Here is a 26,542-nt window from a genome sequence, read left to right as displayed (position 1 = left end):
CCAACATCCCGATCCCAAATTCACAGAATTTCTATCAGCGGGTCTGTCTTCAGGTTTCCATCCAGGCGTCATTAGCCTCCCCTCCTTTAGCCTTATTTGTCCAAATCTTCAGTCCGATCTCGCCGAACCTGACGTCGTTGATATTTTAATCAAAAAAGAAGTAGACAAAAATGTCATGATTGGCCCTTTCTCGGCACCACCTTTCAGCGTTTATTACGTCAGTCCTATCGGGGTAGCCACTAGGAAATTCTCAGATAAAAAATGGCTAAAAGTCTACCTTTCCTTCCCGCATAACTCTCTATTTCCTAGTTTCAACAGCCTCATCCCTCTTGAAGAATTCGCAATAAACTATCACAACATGGACAAAGCTATTTCACTAAATAAAATCGCGGGTCGCAGCGCTTGGATGGCTAAAGTTGACATAACATCCTCCCGGACTTCTGGCACCTTTTCGGCATTCTTTGGTGAAAAAAATAATAATTTTCAGTCCTCGTAAATTTCAGTTGCAGAAGTAGTCCAAAGATTTTTGACACCCTGTCGGAAGCAAATACACTACGAAATCCCACACCTAATCCACCTACTAGATGATTTCCATAATTATCTCACCACCCAACGCTATCCCAGCCACGCACCTTTTGACAGTATCCGAAGAAAAAAAACGCCGGTCCAAGCACTTCAATCGAATTCTTAGGCATTAAATTAGACTCCAACAAATTCCAAGCGTCCCAACCAAAAAGAAAATTGATCGAACAATCCTGGTAGCTTCCTACTTATTAGACAACCCAACCTGTTCTAAGGGCGAGCTATTATCAATTCTCGGCCATTTGAATTTCGCAATGCGCATAATTCCCCAAGGCCGCTCGTTTATTTCTCATCTCTTATTTCTCGTGTCCTCAGCTCACGGTCTAGAGGATCAAATATTTATCGACGACAGTAGCCAAAATGAACTTTGTTTATGGATATTATTCCTCAAACAATGAAACGGTCTCTCCCTTCTTTTACAGCGACTTAATGCTCCCCAGCAGACTTTAACTTAATCACTGATGCTGCCCCGTCAATCGGATTCAGAGGTTATTATCAAGGACGCTGGTTCGCGTCCACCTGGCCGCCCCAGCTGTTAGACCTGCCGCAACCACTAAAATCATTGGTGCTATTTGAGCTTTATCCACTAGTCGTTGCTGCATCCCTATGAGGAAAAGAATGGTCCGCTTCCTGCATTATAATTCACTGTGACAATGAAGCAACCGTTCACTGCATTTTCACTGATTTTGACTTCAAAAAATTCAGACACTTGGCACCAGAGGTGGATCAGTTTCCAATTCAAGTCCCTCCTTTTTTCTGAGCAGATATTTCAATAGATCATCCTTTAAAAAATCTGCATGGAGCCTCCCTCGACTTTATCCTCCAAGCAGTGGTGCCTAGAACCCTACAGTCATATTTAATAGCATGAAAAAGCTTAAAAACAATCCACGCATGTTTTAATATACTGTTTCTCGATTTTTCCCTACTTACCATTGATACTCACCTCTTACACACCTCTTACATATCCTACCTCACAATTATCAAAAAACTCCAGATCATTTCTATCAAAGGCTATTTGGTTGGAATTCAATTTTTCCACAAACTAGTTTACAGTTCCCATGCACCTCACATAGATAATTCTCAAACAGCCCTTCTCTTGAAAGGCATCCGAAGGACAAGCGCCAGACTCCGAATGTGATCGCGCTTACAGGGGGAGGAATAATCAGCGAGTGGCAGGTGGAGCTGCTGGGGGAGGCATGACCAGCCAGCTGTAATCGTGGTTATATTTAAGCACGGTATCTGGAATTAGCCTGACTAATAAACACAGTGTGTAATAGAAAGGGTCCAGAAGAGTATATTCATGATGGTAAATCAATGTATAAAGCTGCTTTTTTGAAATACATTTGCGACAAACATAAGGTATGTAAACCAGAGTACCATAAAGAATATACATTTCATAAATTAATAATTTGATTCCCCAGAAAGAGAGTGCTAATTAGACGTCACACTCAAAACGCTTAAGCACAGCTTGACTGAGCTGCTTGGGTAGGCATTAGTACCAGCCAGTTGTTTTGACAGCTATTTGAGCGCTGTATCTGTGATTAACCTGTTTAAAGTGCCCAATGTCTAAATGAAAAGGTCAATTTTATTATTTTCAGAGAAATTAAACCGAAGGAAACCCTGCTGAAAAAAACAGCTTAAACCAGCCTAGGCTGGTTGGCTGGTTTTAGAGGGGTTTTGGCCATTTCCAGGCTGGTTCCGAGCCATTTCCAGCCTGGTCTTAGCTGGTCAGGCTGGGAGATGACCAGCTAAAACCAGCTTGACCAGCTTAGCCAGGCTGTGAGCCCAGCCAAAACCAGCTATGTCCAGCCTAAACCAGGCTGGCCAAGTTGGTTTTAGCTGGACATTTTCCATGCCTGACCAGCTAAGACCAGGCTGGAAATGGCTAGAAACCAGCCTGGAAATGGCCAAAACCCCTCTAAAACCAGCCTGGTCAACCAGCCAAAACCAGCCAACCAGCCTTGGCTGGTTTAAGCTAAATTTTTCTGCAGGGAACTCAGACCTTTCCATATTTTGTAGATTTGAGGACACTTTATTTGTGATAAACATTCTGAAAGTGTCCCATGATGAAGAATAAACCTGTAAAAGTGATCATATTATTTATTATTAAAAACATTTAATTCAATTAAAGGTCATATGACCTGCCCGTTACCAACTACTACCAAGTAGCCACTGGTAGGACACCTGACCCACCAGCCAGTAGCTAACTGCCACCAACCAGTCACTGGCATGATACCTGAACCACTAGCCAGTTGCTAACTGCTACCAACCTGTCACTGGTAGCACACCTGACCGACCAGCCAGTTGTTAATGGCCACCAACCAGTCACTGGTAGCACACCTGACCCACCAGCCACTTGTCAATGGCCACCAACCAGTCACTGGTAGCACACCTGACCCACCAGCCAGTTGTCAATGGCCACCAACCAGTCACTGGTAGCACACCAGACCCACCAGCCAGTTGTTAATGGCCACCAACCAGGCTCTGGTAGATCACGTGACCCCACCTGCCAGTTGTCAACTGCGGTGTCATGAGAAATCGGGCCCCCCCTGCAATTGAGTCTGCTCATAGATATATACACTAGATATCGCATAGGGACCCTGAGCATGCGTCAATAGCGCCGCCACATTGGTACAGTGCTCCCAGGACAAGATCATAACGGAGATTGATTAACAAACTAATCGCTCCCTAGCCGTCGGTTTGAGAAGTGAAAGCAGGAGAGGAGGTGTGTTTCAGAACACGGATTAGATCAAATTTAACAGGGAAAGTGGATAGTACATTTCCGAACACACACACAAGCTTTTTGTCAGGAATGCCAATGCAGTCAATGCAGAAATACGAGAAAAACGTTCTCCTAGTTCATGTGTCTGCCGTCAGAAATAGTGTGTTTGTGCTGACAGCCTGTCAGCAGGTAAAATAGATTAAAACTATTTTCCTTCCACAAACACACTATTTCTGACGGCAGACACGTGAACTAGGAGAGAATTTTTCTCGTATTTCTGCATTGACTGCATTGGCATTCCTGACAAAAAGGAACTAAGAAACTCCTTAAAACTTCTATCAATGTAGAAAAGTTATGTAAAATTATAATTTTCGTAAATAAAAAAAATAATAATAAATTACATACTAACATCCAGGAAACTCCCGATCATAGATATATGTGTGTATGTGTATTTCTCTGGCTTTGGATGGCCAAAGTCCTCCACTACTTTGGTCCCGCATTCATTTCAAAGGAGCGCTACCCTGTTCCAAAATGGCGGCTCTATTAACGCATTACTTCCAATAGACAACAGCAGGGTAGGCGGCATCTAATGTATATATCTATGGCAGGTCATGCTTCCCGACAGTTTTTTTTTTTTTTTATGATCAAACAAGGGTGTACAGAGTTATACATAAAACAGTATACAATGGAATTAACAACAAAAATTATGTCGAACGCTTTGGTATTACTTGCCAGGTCACGTGACCCGCCACTGAAAGCTCCTGCCAGCCAGTTGAAGATTGAACCACTACTGCAGTAAGAACTGTCTGACTGTGCTTTGATTTTTGTGAGCTCTGTCATTGCGGGAGTACTGCTCTACGGAGGCTCGTGGACGCACGTCTGCCATACCCGCAAGAGCCACAGAAAACGCTCTCTGACAAATCGTGCAGTTTGGTTGATATCAATTTACCTGGGGGGTTTACCTGAAGAAGCATCTACCGTTACTCTCTGTAAAGACTTGACAGACCCGCCCTCCTCACAGGACAAAGACCAATCAAACTTACGATGACGTCAAGTATTACCCAATCAAAAGTAGGAAATGAGGCATCTACATAAAATGCGTGTGGAATGATTTGCATATAAGCTGCTTTCCAGGAATGATGACAAAACCAAAACCCGCCCCGTATAGCTTCAAAACGGGACGATTCCGTATTTAACGGGACGGGTGGCAACCCTAGTCCCGGTGTGTACTAATCTAAACACGTATCAAAGAGTTAGAGATTACTTTATTTAAAAGCCGAAAACAGTAAAGAAAGTTTGTGAATTCTTACCTGGCTCATTCAACCCACTCAGAAGACCGCAGTTCATTCTCACGCTGTTTGAGGAACTGACGAGCTTGACCTACTTAAAATGATTTGAACTCAAAATATTGCTTTTAATCTGACTCAAATCTTTACAGAGCGACTTATTTAATGAGTAAACCAGTGTTCCAAAGAGTTTCAGATGAAACTAATATTCAGGCAGGAGATGAGCTGAAGTCGTCAAATCTCTTCTGCACCAGAAAACCGTTGTAGCAGTCGATTCTGTTTCCTTCTGGAATATCCAGTTCTCCCCTTACGAAGAACAACACAACTGGATGTACGGAAAGCGAAAATGGACATAAGTGTTGGCAATGCTTTCTTGCAATGCCAAAGTAGTAGAAAACAGAAAGTGAACAGCGGACGGGGGACGGGGGAGGAGGGCGGTTGAGGAGGGGGATCGGTAAAATGAGGTGCAGCTGTTAGAATATGGTGTAACACCTGATAAGATTTCAGATCAGGTGCCGCATCCGGAGTGTTCCGGGACAAATTAAGCTTTTTTTTCCTCCTTTTTTCTTTTTTTCTTAATGCTTGAACAGTAACAGAAAGGCATTAATACTTTTTAGAATTACAGAAAAGACTGAGAAAACAATCAAATTGCATACATTCACAATCTTTCCATCCTCGTTAATAATACAACATCTATGAATAAATAACAAAAATGAACAAAAAATAAATGCTACAGAAACTTAAGTAGCAGGGGAGTAGAAGTTCTCAAAATATGAAACCAAAATCCTCTAATGATCAATATAAATATCTTGCTTTTTGTCTTTTCGTCTCTCTTAATGTCTTCAAATGCATCACAAGATCTTCTTTAAACACCACTAGTCTTGGGGGAATTAAAAAAATGACATTTATGAATATAGAATTTTAATAATGACATAAAATTATTCATTATATAAGATATCTTTATATCCTTAAGTTTTAATTTTCTATCTTCAGATCAATTATTTTGGGATTTATCGTTGAATATTTTATTTGTTCCTTCACTAGGTTAACCATTTGCAATGATATATTCTTAAAAATTGAATCATATCTTTTAGGAAAACAACTTATTTGGTATTTTCAACAGAAAGCATCATGATGACTCAACAGATTTCCTAAATTCAGCACAAACTAAGCCCTGCGCGTTGGCCTACAGTTATGTTGGTCCTTGTCATTTTTAAGGTCAGAAAAATACAGAAAAATACCATGAAATTAGATGAAAATAGAAAAGAAAATAATTTAACATAAAACAACAACACACTGTGCAGACATCAAACAGACACTCAGTAAGGGGTTAAATAAAGCCATATTCTAGAAACAAATCCTACAATTGTTTAGCTCTTCTCATCCTTCATTATTAATTATTAAAGCTTCTAAACAGGTGGAAAACTCCTTTTTAAACAAACAATTGAGGAGCCGTTATTTAAAATATTGCATTCATGGATGAGGAATTTAAGTAAAATGAGTAAACAGTCTACAGTTAAGTCATCTTCTTTGCTGTCCAAATGTACTCCAAATTTCACAATGTCCCAACAAATGGAAGGAAACCTTAAAACATATTGTTTTATCCAGTTGTCCACATCAGACCAGAAAGGATTAACCAAAATACAATGAAGAAATGGATGTTCAACAGTTTCACTACTGCAGAATTGGCAAACATCACAATCTTTTTCTCAGAAACTCCTTTGCAGGGTAAACATACATCATTTTAAAATGTAGATCTTTGTATTATGGAGGAAGAGGAAATGGCAAATAATTGCATTTCATTTTTTTAAACTAAATTCTTATTAAAAGGTTGGAAATTTTTTTGTTTGTTTAATAGAGCCAGGATAGCATTCCTGTATAAGACACTTTCTAACAAACGTAGTTGTACATTTCTTGTCGTCTGCAAACCGTTAGCGAACACGCTTCCTGACTGCCTCGCGTTGATGTGGCGTGATATCTAAATTTAGGCCTCTTTACCACACAAGGTATCTTGATGAGTTTCTGGAAAATGAATTCAATGTCCACTCCAGTGAGGAAAGTTATTAAAATACACGTTTAATTAATAGAATAAAATCCAGTGAAAAAGTAAAATAAACAAAGATACAAATAACAGAAACAAAATCCTTTACTTTATACTCAGTTGAGAATAAAGAGCCCAAGACATTCAGTATGTAGAAGTCAGAAAGTGCGCAGCTCGTATATTTCAGCTTTATATACTGCTCATGCATAGATAAAGATCCACTACTGGGACCGTGCTCAGAAACAGTGTTCAGAAACAGGTTTGTAGAAACAGAGCACAGGTCATTCATAGACACAGGTGTATAACCTAATTAAATCATATGTTCAGGAGCATGCTTAGCAATTTTCCTAATAATAAAGGACGACGCCAAATGTGCTGGTCTCGGCTTTTCCTGTAGTCGTCAGTTTAGTGGAATAAAAACAACATGAGGAAACACAAAGATGCTGAATCTGGATAACTGAGCTACTTTTATTCTTATACTTCAATTTGTTGGCCTGGAGTTGTGTATTAATCATTATTTTCCATGGTATAAGCAATTGTTAGATAGTCATTATCTTTAAATAATCGTATAAAAGAGGGCTTAACGGTCAGTATCATGCTTGGTGTGAACGGGTCTGTTATTAGGTTTGTTATTGTAGCATCAGTTTCATGAGCTTATCTGAGGCCGAAGCTCTTTTTTATTCCTCAAAATGATTGTCTTTTTGTAAAATAAGTCATTAATTCTAATAAACTGTCTTTTAATATTCAATAGATGAACCGAGAAATGAAGATACATAGCTGTTGTGTAGAAACAGGTTGGAGAGTTTTCATCTAATGATGGTGGAGGTCAGGTTCATTTAGGATTTGGTGTTGATTTGAGCAAATAAAAATCACAGATTAAATGTTTCTGAAGCAAGTAAGAGATTAACTATAAATGTAATGGCGTCTGTTCTTTGGTCTTCTGATATCTTCAGATCCCCAGAGAGTCTTTGGTGACCTGACATCCGAGCAGGACATTACCCACACACACACACTGAGACAGATCGCCCACTGAAACACACACACACACGATTTTAACATGATTTTCTCCATCATCTCTGAATGAATGTGCTCTAGAATGGAGATCTGACCTTTCTCAGAGGTGATCCACGCCGCTGCCTTCTGGGCCACAAACTGCCACTCCACCTGCTGCTCTTTTCTCCAGCTGTACAACCAGATCAGAGCCAGGAGAGTGGCCCACACTGACCCATCCACCTGTGCACAAACCATCATCTGAAGCTGGACCCTGAACACCATCAGCACTGGGTTGTTGTTGTTTTGTCACATGTCTCACCTGTGCTGGTTTCTGATTGGTCAGCTCATCCTCTGTCTTCCCCAACACAGCAGCCAATGCGGCGTCCAGTTCCCAGCAGCCCGAGGCCTTCTGGAGGGAAACCAGCGGGAGTAACAGGTCCTGCTGGAGCTCAGGTGCAGCTGAACATCCACACAAACACAAACTAACATGAAGACAAGAAAACTCACTGGAATTCACTGTCAACGTTTGCCCCGCTGACGTTAGATTTAAATTCTGTCAGGGCTCTGCCTTGTCTACCATGTCTGTGTTGTCTTTGTTTTTATATTTCCACAAGTATACGGGTATTTTTAAAACCAAAATTGGTCTACATGGTTTTGCTGTTTGTCCACCTGAAAACAGAGAATCGAGTGACTGAGACTTTCTGGAAACTCCAGCCAGGGAGAAGATTTTCAGAAACTCTGAGCACAGTATAATTGTGTGGACACTACAGTCAGAGTTTTTGCCTCATGACGTCAGCCTGTGCGCTGTTTTCTCATTTCTGATTGGCCAACACTGTTAAGTTCACACCAAACGTGAAAAACATGAATGAGGTCAATTCTGCATGTTTGCAGCAAACGCGTCTCATATTCAGTCACTTGCATCGCGGGACAGTAATCCATCTCTGTTCTCATATTTGCATTGACTATGCAATTCACTCACAAAAATACTAAACTTCCCATCTGGTGTGATTATCGCTTCCTGTTGGTTCGGTGTTCCCTTAACATACATCACAGTGCGTTTTGGAGTTTTAATGTGGACAGATATTTCATTTAAAAATTACAAATATTTATAAACATGCCTGTGTATGTGTGGACACGGCCTCAGTGTTTGTTTTTGTCTGCTATGTGCTCCTCCATCCCTTTCTTCTTTACCACTCCCGCTTGTTTACCCCTCATCTAGTCCATGTTAGTATAAGTGTCTCCACCTGGTCCTTGTGTGTTTCCCTCCGTTTATATTGTGCTCTCTTCCCTCATGCTTTTGCTGGTTTGTTTTGTGCTCTGTATTTGTTCCTGTACGCCAATAATTTCTCTAATTATTCCTTCCTTCCTTTCAGCATCCTTGTCTTAGCTTGCAATTATACTCCTTTTCTGTTTTGTTTTAATTTAGAAGTTTATTGGTGAAGTTTTATATATATTTTTTTTTATTTTGATTGATTGATTGATTTATTTTTGGGTCCAGATCCCTGACAAATTCTGTGTGTTCAGTGTGACATATGATCAATATCTGTGCTTTTTCAACATCTTTTAACGAACCTGAATTTGATTTTTACCCCAAGTAGACATACATCTACAATGTGCTGAGGTCATATTGTGTTCATATTGAGTCAATATTAGCATGGAAAGATTCCTTTCACCAAAGGGAAACGTTTCAGCAAGCTAGAGTAATATTAAATCCTTGATAATTCATTTGTGATATGATGAATTTATCTGATAAAACAGGTTGAGTGGCATAAAAGGAAAAGAAGACATCCTGCCGAATCTGTGAATATTTTACCCTGTCATTTAAAAGGACGACTTTGTCCATTTAAAGAATTTACCTTTTCTCAGTGGGAGACGGTTACAGACAGACTTTTCAGCAACACAATCTACAGCAAGAGAAACCAGATCAGGACAGATTTAGATTTGGAAAATAAGAAAAAACAGACAAAAGAACCAACAAACTCTACTTTGAATTAACTAGACTGCATTTCAGCATATTTCATCATGTAGAAAAAAAATTTTCAGATAGGAATCAACTAAATGTGTATATAACCACATACTGTAGTGTACTTTTACCCTATTGTACTCAAAAGAGAGAGATCCTATGTGATTCTGAATACATGAAGTCTCAATATTGACACCCTGACTGATGAAGTCAACTCAACACCTGTGTGCTGAAGCATTTAAAGTCCCAACAGTGAAGCTGTCATAGTTTCTATAACCGTGTAGTCGACTGACCTTCTGATCCCTGTGTTTCCACTTCATCATCAACACAATCAAAACTCAACCAATCTGCTGCAAGAGAAACCAGATTAGGGCAGATTCAGATTTGGAAAACAAGCAAAAACAGAAAAAAGAAGCAACAAACACTACTTTGAATTAACTAGACTGCATTTCAGCATATTTCATCATGTAGAAAAAACATTTTAGTAAATTACTGAATATGTATATAATCACATACTGTAGTAGTGTACTTCTACCATATTACACTTAAAAGAAAGAGATGTGAATCTGAATACATGAAGTCTCAATATTGACACACAGACTCAGCTCAGGAGAAAGGACCTTTCGAGTGCATTTAAATCATTTACAGTCTTTCATTGAGAGGCTTTGAATGCATCCATTTTTAGTGTAGGCTAGTGTAGGTTCACAGCTCTAATATATATATATATATATATATATATATATATATATATATATATATATTAGAGCTGTGAACCTACACTAGTCTCATGGTTAGCTTCGGTTCCGATTATCATGCCATCGATTCGTTTCAATTCGATATCTCGGTGCATCACGGTGCATTGACGGTGCTTTCCATACCCAGTTTTATATTTTCTTCACAGCAGCAGTTCTTAAAATGTATGAATATATTTATATTTATTTATTATTTGCAATACAATTTTGTCATTTAATACAGTCAGAAATAAAAACTGTACCTTTAAACAAAACGAGCATTTAGCAAATAATATAAACAAATATAAATATCCAGCTCGCTTTCTGATCCTTGTCTAGTTCTCTTACACCTCTTTGATTGGTCACACCCTCAACAAAAATATATATAAATATATATATTTATATACAGTTGAAGTCAGAATTATTAGCCCCCCTGAATTATTAGCCCCTGTTTATTTTTTACGGAGAGAACACTTTTTCAACACATTTCCAATCATGATAGTTTTAATAACTGTAATTGAAATTCATTTATATTCAATTTTCAGTTGTATATGCATTTTCTATTTTGCTTAACTTTACTCTGTGTGACTACTCTGTTCTTTGTCCTCCATCCTATGCTTTTATCATGAAAGGCTGTTTGCTATATGGTGTGAAAGGGGCATGGGACAGAACGGTTGAAACACCTGTTGCAAACATGGTATGGTTTGTAAGGGGCATGGGTCAGAGCGGAGAGACAGTTAACGTAAACATGGTTTACGTTACATTACATTACATGGTATAGCATGATTAGAAGTGACCTCATAAGCAGTACAAGAGAGAAACCAGATATAAGAGAGAGCACACTTTTTTTTAAAATACTGAGTTCTAATTATGTATAGGGTTTTAAATTGAGTTTAATTATATTAATATATGTGACGACGTTGAATGTATGCGTGTTGAATTTTTTTTCTGTGACGTGTGTAATGTGAACGCTGATGTGGTTGTGTGGTGAAGCCAAAGATAAATTTCCACTTGTGGACAATAAAGACAGTAAAAGTCTAAAAAAGTCTTAAAGGGTCACGAAACACCAAAACACATTTTTTTTAGCTGTTGACAGTCGTATATGTGTCCCACACTGCTAAAAACACTATTAGGACACCTATATTTCACTAAAAAGTGTAAATTGGTTGTTTTTGCGTTATTTCAAGCAAATTCGTATGCGTAATGCATGAGTAAGGCTTGGTTCAAACCAATCAGCGCGCTCTATTGTGCAACTTCATTAATATTCATTACTGTCACAGTGTTTAGACGACTAAGACGCCACGTTGTGTTGGCAAAACAAGCGTGAAGTGTTGCTTTTATAGTTTGCTGCAGTTAAGTTTCGTTTTCATTTTCTCTCTGTGAGAGCTCAGACTCACGTGTGGATTAACAGTGTACGCGACGCTCGACAACAATAACTTATGTGTCCAAGGAGGATTATTGTTTACCTGAGAGCTGTTCTCATCTGCAAACGCTGAGATCCAGATTCGCTTTTGTCCTGTCTCTACAGATTTGGTAGTGAGCGACCAGTGCTCTTTGTTTATTCAGTTCGTATTTTATTCGTATCAAACAAACTATTGCAACGAGTGTAAACAAGTTAGCACTAACAGTTACAACCAAACTATAACCTCGTGTTGGATTTTGTGACCGGAATAACACACGCGGCTTTCTGACGGTACCTGCCGTGTGCATCTAAGTTTCCGGGAAATGCTGAGTTTTTTTTTCTCTCATTCGCCGTGCGGTATCAAACATTGCATGAAAAATACACGCTTAGAGCAGCTCCTCGAATCAAATATCACGTTTGTCGGGAGGGGCATGAATGAATTCCCTGAATGAAAGAGCCAAACTGCAGTTAAAGTCCAACATTTAATAATTTGGCAAATAATTCGACTACAGATGTCCATGTAAACACAGTCACATTGTCCCCTGTGTGGGTGTGTGTTTTGACTCGGAAAGTCAGCGCACCCAAATAGACACTCTCACACCAAGCCTCTTTTCTTCCTCCGACACTCCCCCCTAAACAGAGCTGGACACGCCCACTTTTCTGACTTTTTCCAAAGTAGAGGTGTGAAAACACCCTGCTGAAACGAGAGGGTTTCATGGCCCTTTAAAGTCTGTTTTCAGTGTCTCACTCTGCAGAAACTGTCGTTGCTGTATGATTGCGACCTTCTTTGCAAAGAATAAACCTTAAAAGACACTTTGGGTAAGAAATTGTCTTCTTGACCACTTAGAGAGCCTCGTTAAAGAAAATTACCACTATGTTGGTGTGTGTTTACTGGAACGATGAGACTCACAGCTGACTCGCAAAGACATTCATATTATACACTGTGAAAAATGGCCATGATTTCAATGGTAAAAAACTGTAAAAATGCTACAGTACAAATCTGTAACCTGGTTAACGGTATGTTTTCTTAATATATACGCCGAATAACTGTAAACTGACTTTCCCAGAATTCCCTGCATGGCACATAACTTTTAATGTATTTTGTTGACATTAATATGGATCTTTTTCGTTGTTTCCCCATCAGTTATGTACATGATAGATTTATGTTACATCTAATGTTGATAAACAATGTTTATTTCATGAATTTAATTGTATGTGTGTTACCATACTGGTGTTTAGTAGCTGTGTGAATGACACTGAGCATCTTCTATATGCTGATACCCTTAATTGCTTGTGCGAAAAGTTGATTGTGATAAGCATTAGCTCATTATGTAACTTCCTCATCACCACCTGCATGTGGGTGTGCTAACGTGTCTAACTCTGTAACAAAAGATGTGTAAATGTTGATCATTCAAAATAAAGACATTTTACCTCTACAAATTAATAAAATACAGTAATTTAATGTAAAAATTAAAAATTACTTTTACGGTTTGTACCGTGTTTTTAACGGTAAAGTACTGGCAACCACAGCTGCCGGTTTTTTTACAGTAAATTTTAAGGAATTATTTTTTACAGTGTGCATATACCCATATTAAACACTGATGAAGTTAAAATGCTCCGCTTACATAACTTACAGAGCGTTAGCAGAAACAATTACAACCAGGAAACATTTGCAACTGAATAGGCCTATACAGACAATATATATTTCACACTCTTACAAATGAACAGAACGAACATCAGATCAACTTACATCCACCCCTTCTGCAGGAGCCCTTTCACACCATGAAAACAATCATTATATTAAACAAAACTATCACACTAAGGTGAACTTACCTGGCGGTGCTGAACGATAGCAGAGTTTTTCCCTTCTCTCTGTTGCAAGCAGAAAAGCCAACAGTCAAAACCGATTTATAAATGGGGAAACAGCCAAGACATGACACATTCACAAGAAAAACAAACCAAGTGTTAAATAGAGGAACTGGTAGGAAGACGATTCATATTTCACACATATTTTCACATCCTGAAAACAATCCTCATATTCGATAAAACTATCACACTAAGGTGAACTTACCTCGCCGCGATGCAAAATTGCAGTGTTCTCTCATTCTATCATCTGCGAACGAACATCAGATCAACTTACATCCACCCCTTCTGCAGGAGCCCTTTCACACCATGAAAACAATCATTATATTAAACAAAACTATCACACTAAGGTGAACTTACCTGGCGGTGCTGAACGATAGCAGAGTTTTTCCCTTCTCTCTGTTGCAAGCAGAAAAGCCAACAGTCAAAACCGATTTATAAATGGGGAAACAGACAAGACATGATACATTCACAAGAAAAACAAACCAAGTGTTAAATAGAGGAACTGGTAGGAAGACGATTCATATTTCACACATATTTTCACATCCTGAAAACAATCCTCATATTCGATAAAACTATCACACTAAGGTGAACTTACCTGGCGGTGCTAAACGATAGCAGCGTTTTTCCCTTCTCTCTGCTGCAAGCAGAAAAGCCAACAGTCAAAACCGATTTATAAATGGGGAAACAGCCAAGACGTGACACATTCACAAGAAAAACAAACAAACAATTCATATTTCACCAGAGATGTGTAAAGTACTAGAAATCCAGACTTAAGTAAAAGTACAAGTGCTCTATCAAAAAGTGACTTGAGTAGAAGTTGAAATTCTCTTTAAGCACTGTACTTAAGTGGAAGTACTCAAGTATTCAACATTTTTTGTACTTGAGTGTTGCAAGTAGTTTATTTCAAACGTTAGTATTCAAGTACTGAAAGTTAAAGTGCAAGTATTGTGTTATGTAGTTATTAAAGAAAGCAGTCAAAAGACTCGTATTGTTTTGTTTATTTTAAATATCTTTTTTTTGGGCACGCGATTAAGCAGAATGAAAAGTAACATGGCTTACGATAACGTTTTTCTCTCGCGCTTGAAACACAGATCTGACAGATTATAACAGCTTTAACACACACCTTTCAAAGTTGTGTGTCACAAAAACACTCCGTAATCCACTCAAAACTATATTGAAACCCACTTTCAGATCACAAATTACCTGTTGTAAACGCTGTAAACGGAAGTTCTAAACATTCTACCGGTAGACGCTGGTTACTGTGGCGGCCTCCATGCAGCAGCCAAGAAAAAGGTCTATAATTGAAACGAGTGTAAATCTACACTGGTCTCACGGTTTGGTTCGGGGACGATTATCATGCCATTGAAAGATTCGGATTTCTGCTCTCCAATCCGTCTCATCATGGACCAACGTTTATCCTTTTCATCATCCTGTTTCTCAGTATTTAACTGTGAATTGATTTTAAATAATGAATAAGTTAAAACATTGCTTAGTATAAGAATGTTCAGTGCATTTGCCAGTCTCTTTATAACTATTTTCAGAAGCAACCAATCTAGAGGTCACGGAGACCTTGAGTGGAACTGAGGGCTGAGGACTGGAAGCAACTGTTTCTATTGTTATTTCTACGAGTTAATATTGTCTAAAATGTCTAAAGTGATTTTGCTATTTTTACTGTTAATTCTTTTAAAGTGATTCTACTTTTTATTCTAGATAGACTTTGTGTAGTAAGGAATTATAACTGCCTGAATGTAGATGATACCGGTTTTTAACCAGTTTTGATAAAGACGGCTGAGAGTACACTCAGCCTTGGATAAGAAACAGATTATACTTTAAAGGGCCATGAAACCCCCTCGTTTCAGCAGGGTGTTTTCACACCTCTACTTTGGAAAAAGTCAGAAAAGTGGGCGTGTCCAGCTCTGTTTAGGGGGGAGTGTCAGAGGAACTAAAGTGGGATGGTGTGGGAGTGTCTATTTGGGCACACGCGAGTTTCAGTCAAAATACACACACATGAGAAAGTGATGGTGTTTAACCTACATGGACATCTGTAGTCGAATTATTTGGCAAATTATTAAATGTTGGACTTTAACTGCAGTTTGGCTCTTTCATTCAGGGAATTCATTCATGCCCTTCGCGACAAACGCGATATTTGATTCAAGGAGCTGCTCTAAGCGTGTATTTTTCATGCAATGTTTGATACCGCACGGCGAATGAGAGAAAAAAACTTCTGCATTTCCCGGAATCTTAGATGCACACGGCAGGTAGCGTCAGAAAGCCGCGTGTGTTATTCCGGTCACAAAATGCGATGCTATGTTTGCACTCGGTGCAATATTAACTTAGTTCGATACGAACAAACTGAATAAACAAAGAGCAGTGGTCGCTCACTTACCAAATCTGTAGAGACAGGACAATAACCAGCAACAAGAGCCGCATCTTTATGAAGAGGAGACTAACGTTACAAGCGAATCCGGATCTCAGCGTTTGCAGATGAGAACAGCTCTCAGGTAAACAATGTTCCTCCTTAGACACGTAAGTTATTGTTGTCGAGCGTCACGTACACTGTTAATCCACACGTGACTCTGAGCTCTCACAGAGAGAAAATGAAAACAAAACTTAATGGCAGCAAACTATAAAAGCAACACTTCACGCTTGTTTTGCCAACACAACGTGGCGTCTCTGTCGTGTAAACACGGTGACACTAATGAATATTAATGAAGTTGCACAATAGAGCGCGCTGATTGGTTTGAACCAAACCTTACTCATGCATTAATGCAACACACTGTAAGACGTAATAAGACTCACTCTGGCACAGACGCCCAGTCTGCACGGTGGAATACAATGCTATTATGTCATGACCGTGACGCAGCTTCAAAAATTAGTTTCAAACAGGAAGTACGAATTTGCTTGAAATAACGCAAAAACAACCAATTTACACTTTTTAGTAAAATATAGGTGTCCTAATAGTGTTTTTAGCAGTGTGGGACACATATACGACTGTCAACAGCTCAAAAAATGTGTTTTGGTGTTTCGTGACCCTTTAAGTGTGTGTGTTCTATTTGATTGTTGATCCATTTCACAGGTCTGGAGTCAGCTCTAATCAGTCTAAAGGATGTCTGATGTTTATGTTTAGATATTGTTCAGAATTGTACGCACGAACCCCACGTGGAAATTTTCCTAGTCTATCTGTGTTTTAACCAATCAGGTTAGAACACCTTTATGTATGACGCAGTTAATGACGTTATTTGAGAGTATAATTGTTATTGATTGGTGATTGTAAGCAGAGCGGCCTAGGAACTCATTGCGAGTGTTGAAGCTGGCTTCTGTGGATGAAACTGCAAACTATCTTCAGTAAACTTGATTTATTTATTTAAATCTCTGACTCCGGCTCTTTTTCATCTACCAGACTGGTCATTCTTTGGGTCAAACTGTAGTCTACCCCTACACTATCATTCAAATCAACTCGATATCTCGATGCATTTTCGATGCTTTCCATACATAATTAGATTTTTTCTTCACAACACAAGAATTTTTTTATTAAAATCTCTCTCTCTCTCTCTCTTTCTCTCTCTCTCTCTCTCTCTCTCTATATATATATATATATATATATATATATATATATATATATATATATATATATATATATATATATATATATATAATTTGTAATACAATTTTGTTCTTTAATACAGCAGTAAGATATATGAACTGTACCTTTAATTTGACCTGCTCAAAGAAAACACTCTTTCTGAATGTATCAAACAAAACTCCAACACAAGACAACATGAGCATTTACAGCAAATAAACTCATGTAAATATTAGCCCGCTTGCTTTTTGAGCGCTGACAGGCGAGGTCTTACACCCCTATGATTGGTTACTGTCTTCACCTGCTCAACAGAAAGGGCTGGGATTGGCTTTAGAAATGAAAGCGCTGTTCACCGATGGCGGGAAGAACAGCCGTGGTTACAGTCTATATGCGCATAATACGCGGTTATCACAGGTAATCAGTAATACACACAGTGGAGAAAACTCGCACCTCAGGCACGCTCATGTCTGGATCCACAAGTATCGCTTTAACAGCCAAGAGGAGAGGAAAAGCTACCTCACAAACAGGCCCGCGGGTCAAATGTCCAAAGTGAGAGAGAGAGAGAGAGAAGTAAAGGTGTAGTTATACAGCATTTCTCTGCGCCTCATGTGCTGTGCCGCCTTCATTGAAGTAAGAGCGTTATTTACTCGCCCTCGCCTCCTTCGCCAGAGTATTGCGACATTCCGCATAGGAGATAAATGACGTCATCATGTAATAACCGATTATGATCTATTCCTGAATCGATATCAATAATTTTGACACCCCTAGTAATGAGTAACGATGCACCACATAAAAAATCTATCGGAGTAAAAGTATTAAACTCATTAAAAATATGTACTGAAGTAAGAGTGGAATTAGGAGAAAAAACAACACTCCAGTAGAGTACAGATACAGCCTTTTAGTACTTAAGTACAGTCGTGAAGTAGTTCTCTGAAATACATCTCTGTATTTCACACATTTTCACTCCATGAAAACAATACTCATATTTGATAAAACTATCACGCTAAGGTGAACTTACCTTGCGGTGGATAAAAATAGTGGTAATCGCTCGTTCTCTCTACCACAAGCAAAAAAGCTAACAGTCAAAACAGATTCATAAATAGGAAAACAGCCATTATCATCAGCTGTTGCTCTTTCACACGATATTAAACAAACATCATGAATTATACAAATTATCTCAAGAACAAGCAAATGAACAAAGAAAATATAAAACATCTTAATCTGCCCATTTACAAAATTATGAGTTTAACTGAATGTAAACATTTTCTGGGCGTCACGATGCTGCAGTGGGTAGCACAATCACCTCACAGCAAGAAGGTCGCTGGTTCGAGCCTTGGCTGGTCAGTTGGTATTTCTGTGTGGAGTTTGCATGTTCTCCCCGTGTTTGCATTTGTTTTCCCCGGGTACTCCGGTTTCCTCCATAAGTCCAAAGACATGCGCCATAGGTGAATTGGGTAAGCTAAATTGGCCGTAGTGTATGTGTGTGAATGAGTGTGTAATGGGGGTGTCTCCCTGTGATGGGTTGCAGCTGGAAGGGTTTTTAAATGTAATGGAAATGAACATTTAATTCATTCATTCATTTTCTTTTTGACTTAGTCCCTTTATTAATCTGGGGTTGCCACAGTGGAATGAACCACCAACTTATATAGCATATGTTTTACACAGCGGATGCCCTTCCAGCTGCAACCCATCTCTGAGAAACATCCATACACACTTATTCACACTCATACACTACGGACAATTTAGCTTACCCAATTTACCTGTACCGCATGTCTAAGGATTGTGGGGGAAAACGCAGGGAGAACATGCAAACTTCACAAAGAATCGCCAACTGACCGTGTTGAGGCTCGAACCAGCGACCTTTTTGCTGTGAGGCGACAGCATTACCTACTGCACCACTGCATTGCCATGAACATTTAATATACTAAAGTAGTACAGTCAATTATTTAGTCACTAGCAGAGCACTAAACATCTGTCAGAAAATCTAAATGCCTCTCTGCCTTATTCTGCCATCATGCTTCCTTTAAGAACATTTGAAAAACATCTTAATCAATTGTAGACATCAAACAGTCAAGTGACAACAAAGCAGATTCAAGCACAGCACTAACCGTATGTCGGCACTCTTCTCTGCTGCAGGGGTCCTTTCACAGTCTGTTTGGTGTCTTTATTAATGCCAATGAAGGCTGTATGAACACTGCTCACTCCTGCCTGAACACTGAGCTCCACTATTGAGCTCCTGAGACTCTCACTTTCAGCGCTGGATCTCTCCTTTTGCTCTAGAGAACGGATCATGGTTCGAGCTGCCAGCCGGTGGACGACCAACCTGCAGAAACAGAAGTAGAATTTGCTGATTTAGAAAAGCCAACAATAGATGTCACTGAATTCAATGTGATTCTAAGTGTTTACCCTGTTTCCTCAGTTGGTTTGATGCAGAAGTGCAGCTGGTTTGTCACTGGTTGACTGTTCAGGTTGTATTTGACTGTCACTGATCCCTCAGAGCCTCCTAAACTCTGCAGAGTTATTTACAATCAAAGATAGTTTTTACAATCTAAACAACTGAGGGACACTAAAGTACGATAAATCATCTCACATTTCCTTTAAGTTGGGCATAAATGAGAGTCCTTTGACCCTGGAAGAGCACATCAATGGGTGGAGCAACTGTTTCAGCAGTAACACCTTCTGGAAGTGTCCAATCCACTGAGATATTCGACACTATGGGCTGAAGAGCAAACCTGAGAGACTCCATCACCTGATACAGTTAGACGAGAAAGAGACATTGAGTCATGTGACTAGGAATCATCAGTGTCTGTGAAGTCCAGTGGAGAGCTTTACTTTTGGCTGCATGCGCTCGCTGCCTGTGATGAACTGAGCATGACCTGAACCCTCTCTGGCCAATCCTGTGATGAGGGCGGTACTCGCACCTTCACCAATCCCGAATGAGAAACATCTGGAGACACAAGAACGTCTCAGAGGCATGTCTAGATAAAGACACTATGAGAGATCGACCAATCGATAGACGACCAATCACTCTAAAGAGTAAGAAAACGGGCCAATGAATGCCGAATGAATTGGCAAAACTTGAACTGCCAGCGATTAATCATTATCAGAGTATATCAGCTGGTCCGTGTGAAGCGAGCATTAGATTGTTTGCCTGCTAAAGAGCTGATCACTCAGCTAACAGCTGGAGACACGTCTCCATTCCCTATTTGGGGAACAAGACTTACAATTGTGATGATATGGGACGATATGGGATCGCCATCAGGGACCATGCGTAGCTGGCACAGAACCCCAGCATTTGCCCGGGGGCCAGCTGTGAGGCAGCACATCCATGCCGAGGAGGGCCTCAGTCAAGGAGTAGAACAACTGGCAATGGGCGTTTTCGAAAGAAGCAAACAGGTCGACCTGGACTTTCCCAAAGTGCTCTCATATCAGCCGGACTGTACCAGGTCTCCATTCTCCTTGGGACACTAGTTGCCATGAGAGCGCATTGGCTGCATGGATGAGCTCGCCCCCGGGATATGAATGCCACACAACGATTTTAGAAGCGTGTGAATCCAGAGGAGCAGACGGCGAGCTGAGACATGCCACGGTAGGGTAAACCCCCCATACAGTTTATATAAGTCAATGTTGCCATGCTGTCCATTCTGACCAGCACATGTTGCTGCTCCAAAACCAGTGAAAAGCAGTGGAGAGCGAGAAGCATTGCCAACAGCTCTAGGCAGTTTATATGACAATGCAGCCGGGGTCCAGTCCAGGAACCCGCAGATGCATGCTCATTGCACACGGCCTCCCAGCCCATGCTGGAGGCATCCATCGATACGACAACTTGCCTGGATACTTGTTCTAGGCACACATGGGCTCATAGAAAAGCAAGATCTGTCCAATAACTGATGGTGTGGCGACACATCGGAGTGATGGACACCCGGTGTGCCCATGCGCCATGCCTGTCAGGGGACCCAATCGTGATGCTGGGGGACCCCGGCTGCATTGGCATATAAACTGCCTAGAGTTGTTGGCGGTGCTTCTCGCTCTGAAATAAGTTGAGCGGCGTGATAGCAGCTGCAGATGCTAAATGCCCCAGGAGCCTCCTGTTGAGTGTGCTCAGACAGGACAGCATCCGCCTGGCACGCCTCTATAAGAGGCACGCGACCATGGAGATCGAGTCCAGCTTCATTCCGAGATAGGAAATTCTCTGCACGGGACAGAGTTTACTTGTTTCTCAGGTGACCTAAAGCCCCAACTGGTCAAGATGCCAGAGCACCATGTGCATAAACACCATTATGTGCATAATCAATTGTTCCCGGGACAAAGCCAATATAAGCCAGACGTTGAGACAACAGAGTATGCAAATGCCTGCGAGCCAAAGAAGCGCTAGGGCACGCTCCACAAGCTTGGTAAAAACCCACAGAGACAGGGATAGCCCGATAGGAAGAACTTTGTACTGCCATGCTTGATCTTCGAATGCAAACCGGAAAAGAGATGGTGGCGTGGAAGAATAGAGACATGAAAATATGCGTCCTTCAGGTCTATTGCTGAAAACCAATCATGAGGACGGATGGATTGAAGTTTTTGTTCTGCGTAAGCATCCTGAACAGCATTTTGTGTAAATAATGGTTCAGTCTTTGCAGATCTAAGGATGGTCTTAACTCACTGCTCTTTTTTAGACATGATGAAGTATGGGCTGTAGACCTGCACTTCATCTCGGCAGGAGAGACCAGCTCTACTGCATCCTTCACCAGGAGGACAGCCCAACCCTTATGAAATGAACACCCGTGAACTTGGGAGGGTGAGTAGCAAACTGTATCGCGTAGCCGAGTCTGACCGTCTGTATAAGCCACCGCGATGAGTTGGGCAGCACTAACCAGGTTGGCAGAGCCTGCGCTAATGGCACCATCGGAGTGTCCCAGACTGGCATGGCTCGGGTTTGCGCACCATGTGAGAGAGGAAACTTCTCTTTTTTTGAAAATTCGGGTTCCACTGGCCTGGAGGCCAGCAGTGAAGTTGTTGTCAATTTTACTGACATTGGACTGAGTCCTCGGTCCCCCACCAAGGAAAGAGCAGGTCCCCTCTTCTCTGAGTGGCCTGTCTCAGGGACGCTTTACCAGCCCCATGGGCGGGGGCAACTCGGTCTTGCGGGAGGCTTGGTTCTGCCAAGTTTAGCCAGAGGTTGCATTCACAGACCACTAGGAGGCTGATTGGTGGTCATGAGAGCATAATAGGTTGCCGTGAAGAGCTCATGCATCAAGCCCAGAAGAGAACCACCCTCCTGTAGCTCAGCCAGCTTCTCCGCTTGGTAGCGTTGATAGGTGGCCATAGTGTGCAGAGCGGAAGCAGCCTGGCCCGCAGCAGTGTCTGGTATTGAAAGAGTCAGATAACCTGCATGCTTTGGACAAAGCAAAGATGAATAAAAGCTCCATCTGAGGAATTGTCTCATACCCCCTAGCTGCTCCATACCAAAGGATGGACCGGCAATCTCACTCAAAGCTTGGACAGAGCACACTGACCAAGAGTGAGAGGTCCGCAGGCCCGAAAGCGACAGATGAGCCCCCACTGTGATCCTCAGGTCTGCCCATGTGCTAACCGACTGGCGGGGAGCAGCAGGGGTGAGGCACCCTAATGCTACATTCTGCCTTACAGCACCTGCTCAACATGCTGGACCCTCAGACATGTGATACAGTGCACATGCCTGTCATACAGGGCGAGGAAACCACCACATCCAGAATGCACGGTCAGAAGGACATCTTTAAAAAGATGCATTGTTCCTGGACATTTCGTCTGTGTTGCTTTCTTAGGGGTTCTGCTCTTTTAGTTAAAACTGCTCTTTTAGCTACCAGTGAAACGTCCAGGGGACCGGAAGGAAAAAAAGAAAAGAAACTCCTTTCAATAAAAAGTCAGTGTGGCAAAAGGTCTCTTCAGTCTCAATGAGAGGCTCTGAAACAAAAATATAATACTTGCTTCACACACGCCAGTTAATATACTCTATTAATGATTAATCACTGGCAGCTGCAAAGCTGAGCTCTGCAAATTTAATTGGCATTCATTGGCCTGTTGTCTTACTCTTATTCAGAGTGATTGGTCATCTAGCGATTTACCACAATGTCTTTATCTAGACACTTGTCAGACATCCCATGAAGGGAAATGATGAGTGATGAGGATCTGAATGATCCAACCCAGCAAAACTTTACCTGTGAGAGTGAGCATGACTTTTCACCAGATCCAGCACCTCTTTAGTGTTTCCTACTGCTCCATCAGTGAAGATGAACAGCTGAAGACAAACATCAGATTTACAAATCATTTTTATGCTTTTACACCAATATCAAAGAGTAGTTGAGGTGTTGTACCTGTCTGGGGTGTTCAGGGATGCAGGGCTGACTGTAGATGTGTTTTAGAGGCTGTAAAATCTCTGTGCCGCCCATGTCTGCTCGCATTTCCTTTACTTCTTTAAGAGCCTGATCCATTTTGTCCTGGTTGTACTCAACACTTTTACTGCAAAGACAGAAAGATCTCCTCGTCATCGCTGACACTTTTTAAAGGTGAAAATCTGAATATCTATAAAAGATATTGCTATGGTACAGGAAGGAAGAGCCAAACGCAGAATGCATTCAGGGGGTGTTGACAACAAAAACAAGATGGATACTTTAAAGATCTAGACACTAACGGGAAGAAAGACTTAAAACGAGAGCCAAATCCATAGATGTTGAAGTAGCATCCCATGGGAAGACTCTTCAACAGTAAGAGCAGAGTGTCCTGCAGAGAGACATGAACAGAAATTCAAGTGTCTCATCTAAATACACGCCAACAGAAACAAAAGTGAATACCAATCTTTAAATCTTACTTTTGCACTTTCAATGCGGTTTTGTGCTTCTTTTCCACGCATCATGCCGCTCATACTGCCTGATCTGTCCATCACAAAAACAAACTCGCCTTGAGTTGCCATTGATGACATCACTTCCTCTGGGAACTCTGGATACAAGCTAATCATGACCACAGGGTTTCTCATTAGAGAGTCTGAAACAAGAGAATAAATCAGTAAAAACTTTACCACACAACCCCATAACTCCAGATTTCTGTGCAGCTCTTACCTGACGGTGCAGTGGCCACTCCTGCCTCCACTACAGCAGAGGGCTGATGGGTGTCCTGATAGTACAGGAACAGCTCAACATCCCTATCAAACATGTGACCAGGACTCAGATTCACCTACACACATAATAAAGACACACAGATAAACCTGCACTGTTCACACATCCACATAAACACAACAAGACACACAGTACCGTAGCCTGAGTGTGGTCAGAGCAGAGGAACACGAGAGGATCCAGAGTGCAGTTGGACTCTAGTTTGGAGATGGGCTTTGGAGAGCTCACGTGGACACTGAGAGTCAGAGAGTAGGGAGCTGCTCCACTTACTGATGAAATCTCTGACACTATACCAGCATCTGAACCTGACACACACACACACACACACACACACACACACACACACACACACAGTCACACACTCTTCTCTCTGCTAATAAAGAGTGTGTCCACTGCTGCTGTAGTACCTGCTGGTGTGTATCTGGGGTTGAGAACAGCCGGCAGACAGAAGCGCAGTGATTGGTCGGCCTGCACAGCGAGCTCAGTAATGTAGATGATGGTGACGGCAGCGTTCTGACCCGGCGACAGACACCCAACACTCAGTCTGAACACATCAGGACTCTCTGCGCTCTCTTCCAACAGAAACGCCTGCTGTCCTGAACTCACAGCATCATCATACTGATCCTTCGCCTGCAACACACAGTTTGGTTTGAGCCACAAAATAAAAATATATGCAAAGCAGCATCCTACAAGTTAATATCTGGACTCACTGTCTCCTTGTCTTGCAGTTCTGCCACAATCTCCTGCTCTCCGATCTTGGCACTGAAGTGGCAGACAGCAGCATCAGCAGGCAGAGGGAAGACGAACAAGGCCTCCAGGGGGCGCTGCTCCTCATTCACATACTGCAGAGTGGAGGAGACCGAGGCGACATGATCCTGAACCCGAACCTCCACTGAGATGCTCTTCAGAGGAACTGACACAAATACAGCACAACAACATCACAAATACTGCAAAACATCACAAATACAGCTGAATAACATCATAAATACAGCTGAATAACACAAATAGAACATCAAAATAATATTGCAGAACAACATCACCAATCCAACAGACGCTGTTGCTTGTTGTTCGCGTTTTCAGTCGACGTTTATCGCCTCGTGACTAAATAAAGGGCGTCACTAGGTGTGTTCAATATGAAGCACAGCTACAGCCAGCGATCAATGAGATTAGCCACGCACAGGTGAGGGTGGAGTTGAAAACGGAGCTGTCATCTGGACACTTCGTGGCTTAAAGTTGCGACAGTCATGATGACCCATCACATGGCGTCATCATCATTTATTTATTCATAACAAAAGATTTACAGTACGAATAAAACAGAATACAGTCTCTAAAAACTATATTTCATTTTTAAACAATTAGTTATGATTTAAATATCAAATGCATGAAAGAAATGAGGGGACATGAGAGGGTAATAAACATAAAAATGAACAGGCGTATTTAATACAAATCAATATGCACAAATTTTAGCTCTAGGCTAATACTTCTTGTTTGAATATGCTAAAAAGGGTTTACATTTATAGATATAAAACTTTCCAATATATAATAATGTAAAACCCAAAACAAGGTGTTTTGATTAGGTCTTAAACGATGATGAAGATTATTTTGGATAATGAAAGCATTTTGGATTAAAAGCACTTTAATCCAAAAGGATTGAACAAAAGCACATTCCTGAAATAAGTGAGCCACACTTTCAGTAGAAGTTTCCCAGAAAGTGCAAGATACATCAACGTCACTTTTAAACTTGTGTCTCTTGTTCTCTCCAAACTGGATTACTGCAACTCTCTACTAGCCGGGCTTCCAGCTAACTCTATCAAGCCTCTTCAACTGCTCCAGAACGCAGCAGCACGAGTGGTCTTCAATGAACCTAAACGAGCACATGTCACTCCGCTGCTAGTCCGTTTGCACTGGCTGCCAGTTGCTGCTCGCATCAAATTTAAAGGGCCATGAAACCCCCTCGTTTCAGCAGGGTGTTTTCACACCTCTTCTTTGGAAAAAGTCAGAAAAGTGGGGGTGTCCAGCTCTGTTTAGGGGGGAGTGTCGGAGAAACTAAAGTGGGAGGGTGTGGGAGTGTCTATTTGGGCACGCGCGAGTTTCAGTCAAAATACACAGGAGAAAGGGATGGTGTTTAACCTACATGGACATCTGTAGTCGAATTATTTGCCAAATTATTAAATGTCGGACTTTAACTGCAGTTCGGCTCTTTCATTCAGGGAATTCATTCATGCCCCTCCCGACAAATG

At 41.0% G+C, this 26,542-nt stretch overlaps 2 protein-coding genes across 12 annotated transcripts in view; both read right to left on the bottom strand.

Annotated features, from left to right (window-relative positions):
- LOC100535104 (von Willebrand factor A domain-containing protein 5A) overlaps positions 1–4,917 on the bottom strand; it is a 62,471-nt gene extending 57,554 nt beyond the window's left edge. For all 3 annotated transcript variants that reach the window (XM_087311430.1, XM_087311432.1, XM_087311434.1), the window contains exon 1: positions 4,615–4,917. In XM_087311430.1, the coding sequence (XP_087167556.1) occupies positions 4,615–4,651 (37 nt within the window). In that variant the 5' untranslated portion in view covers positions 4,652–4,917. The remainder of the gene's footprint in view (positions 1–4,614) is intronic.
- A 1,728-nt stretch (positions 4,918–6,645) lies between these two features.
- Positions 6,646–26,542, bottom strand: part of si:ch1073-340j19.1 — a 34,427-nt gene continuing 14,530 nt past the window's right edge. For 2 of the 9 annotated variants that reach the window (XM_087311426.1, XM_087311422.1), the window contains exons 2-23: positions 25,013–25,215; positions 24,710–24,932; positions 24,441–24,607; positions 24,249–24,363; positions 24,002–24,174; positions 23,825–23,913; positions 23,508–23,652; positions 23,352–23,431; positions 19,999–20,113; positions 19,757–19,915; positions 19,573–19,676; positions 19,275–19,489; positions 18,185–18,223; positions 14,182–14,223; positions 13,944–13,982; positions 13,792–13,833; positions 13,554–13,592; positions 9,881–9,937; positions 9,481–9,528; positions 7,944–8,083; positions 7,741–7,864; positions 6,646–7,660 (exon numbers count right to left, since the gene is read on the bottom strand). In XM_087311426.1, the coding sequence (XP_087167552.1) occupies positions 7,581–7,660; positions 7,741–7,864; positions 7,944–8,083; positions 9,481–9,528; positions 9,881–9,937; positions 13,554–13,592; positions 13,792–13,833; positions 13,944–13,982; positions 14,182–14,223; positions 18,185–18,223; positions 19,275–19,489; positions 19,573–19,676; positions 19,757–19,915; positions 19,999–20,113; positions 23,352–23,431; positions 23,508–23,652; positions 23,825–23,913; positions 24,002–24,174; positions 24,249–24,342 (1,824 nt within the window). In that variant the 5' untranslated portion in view covers positions 24,343–24,363; positions 24,441–24,607; positions 24,710–24,932; positions 25,013–25,215 and the 3' untranslated portion in view covers positions 6,646–7,580. Of the gene's footprint in view, positions 7,661–7,740; positions 7,865–7,943; positions 8,084–9,480; positions 9,529–9,880; positions 9,938–13,553; positions 13,593–13,791; positions 13,834–13,943; positions 13,983–14,181; positions 14,224–18,184; positions 18,695–18,868; positions 19,490–19,572; positions 19,677–19,756; positions 19,916–19,998; positions 20,114–23,351; positions 23,432–23,507; positions 23,653–23,824; positions 23,914–24,001; positions 24,175–24,248; positions 24,364–24,440; positions 24,608–24,709; positions 24,933–25,012; positions 25,216–26,542 lie in introns of those variants that run through there. The other 7 variants (XM_087311427.1, XM_087311423.1, XM_087311428.1 and 4 more) reach the window with 5 other exon arrangements.

Source organism: Danio rerio, chromosome 25, assembly GCF_052040795.2.
Source record: "Danio rerio strain M-AB ecotype USA chromosome 25, GRCz13ab, whole genome shotgun sequence".
Classification (NCBI taxonomy): domain Eukaryota; kingdom Metazoa; phylum Chordata; class Actinopteri; order Cypriniformes; family Danionidae; genus Danio; species Danio rerio.
This window is presented reverse-complemented; position numbering and strand designations above follow the sequence as displayed.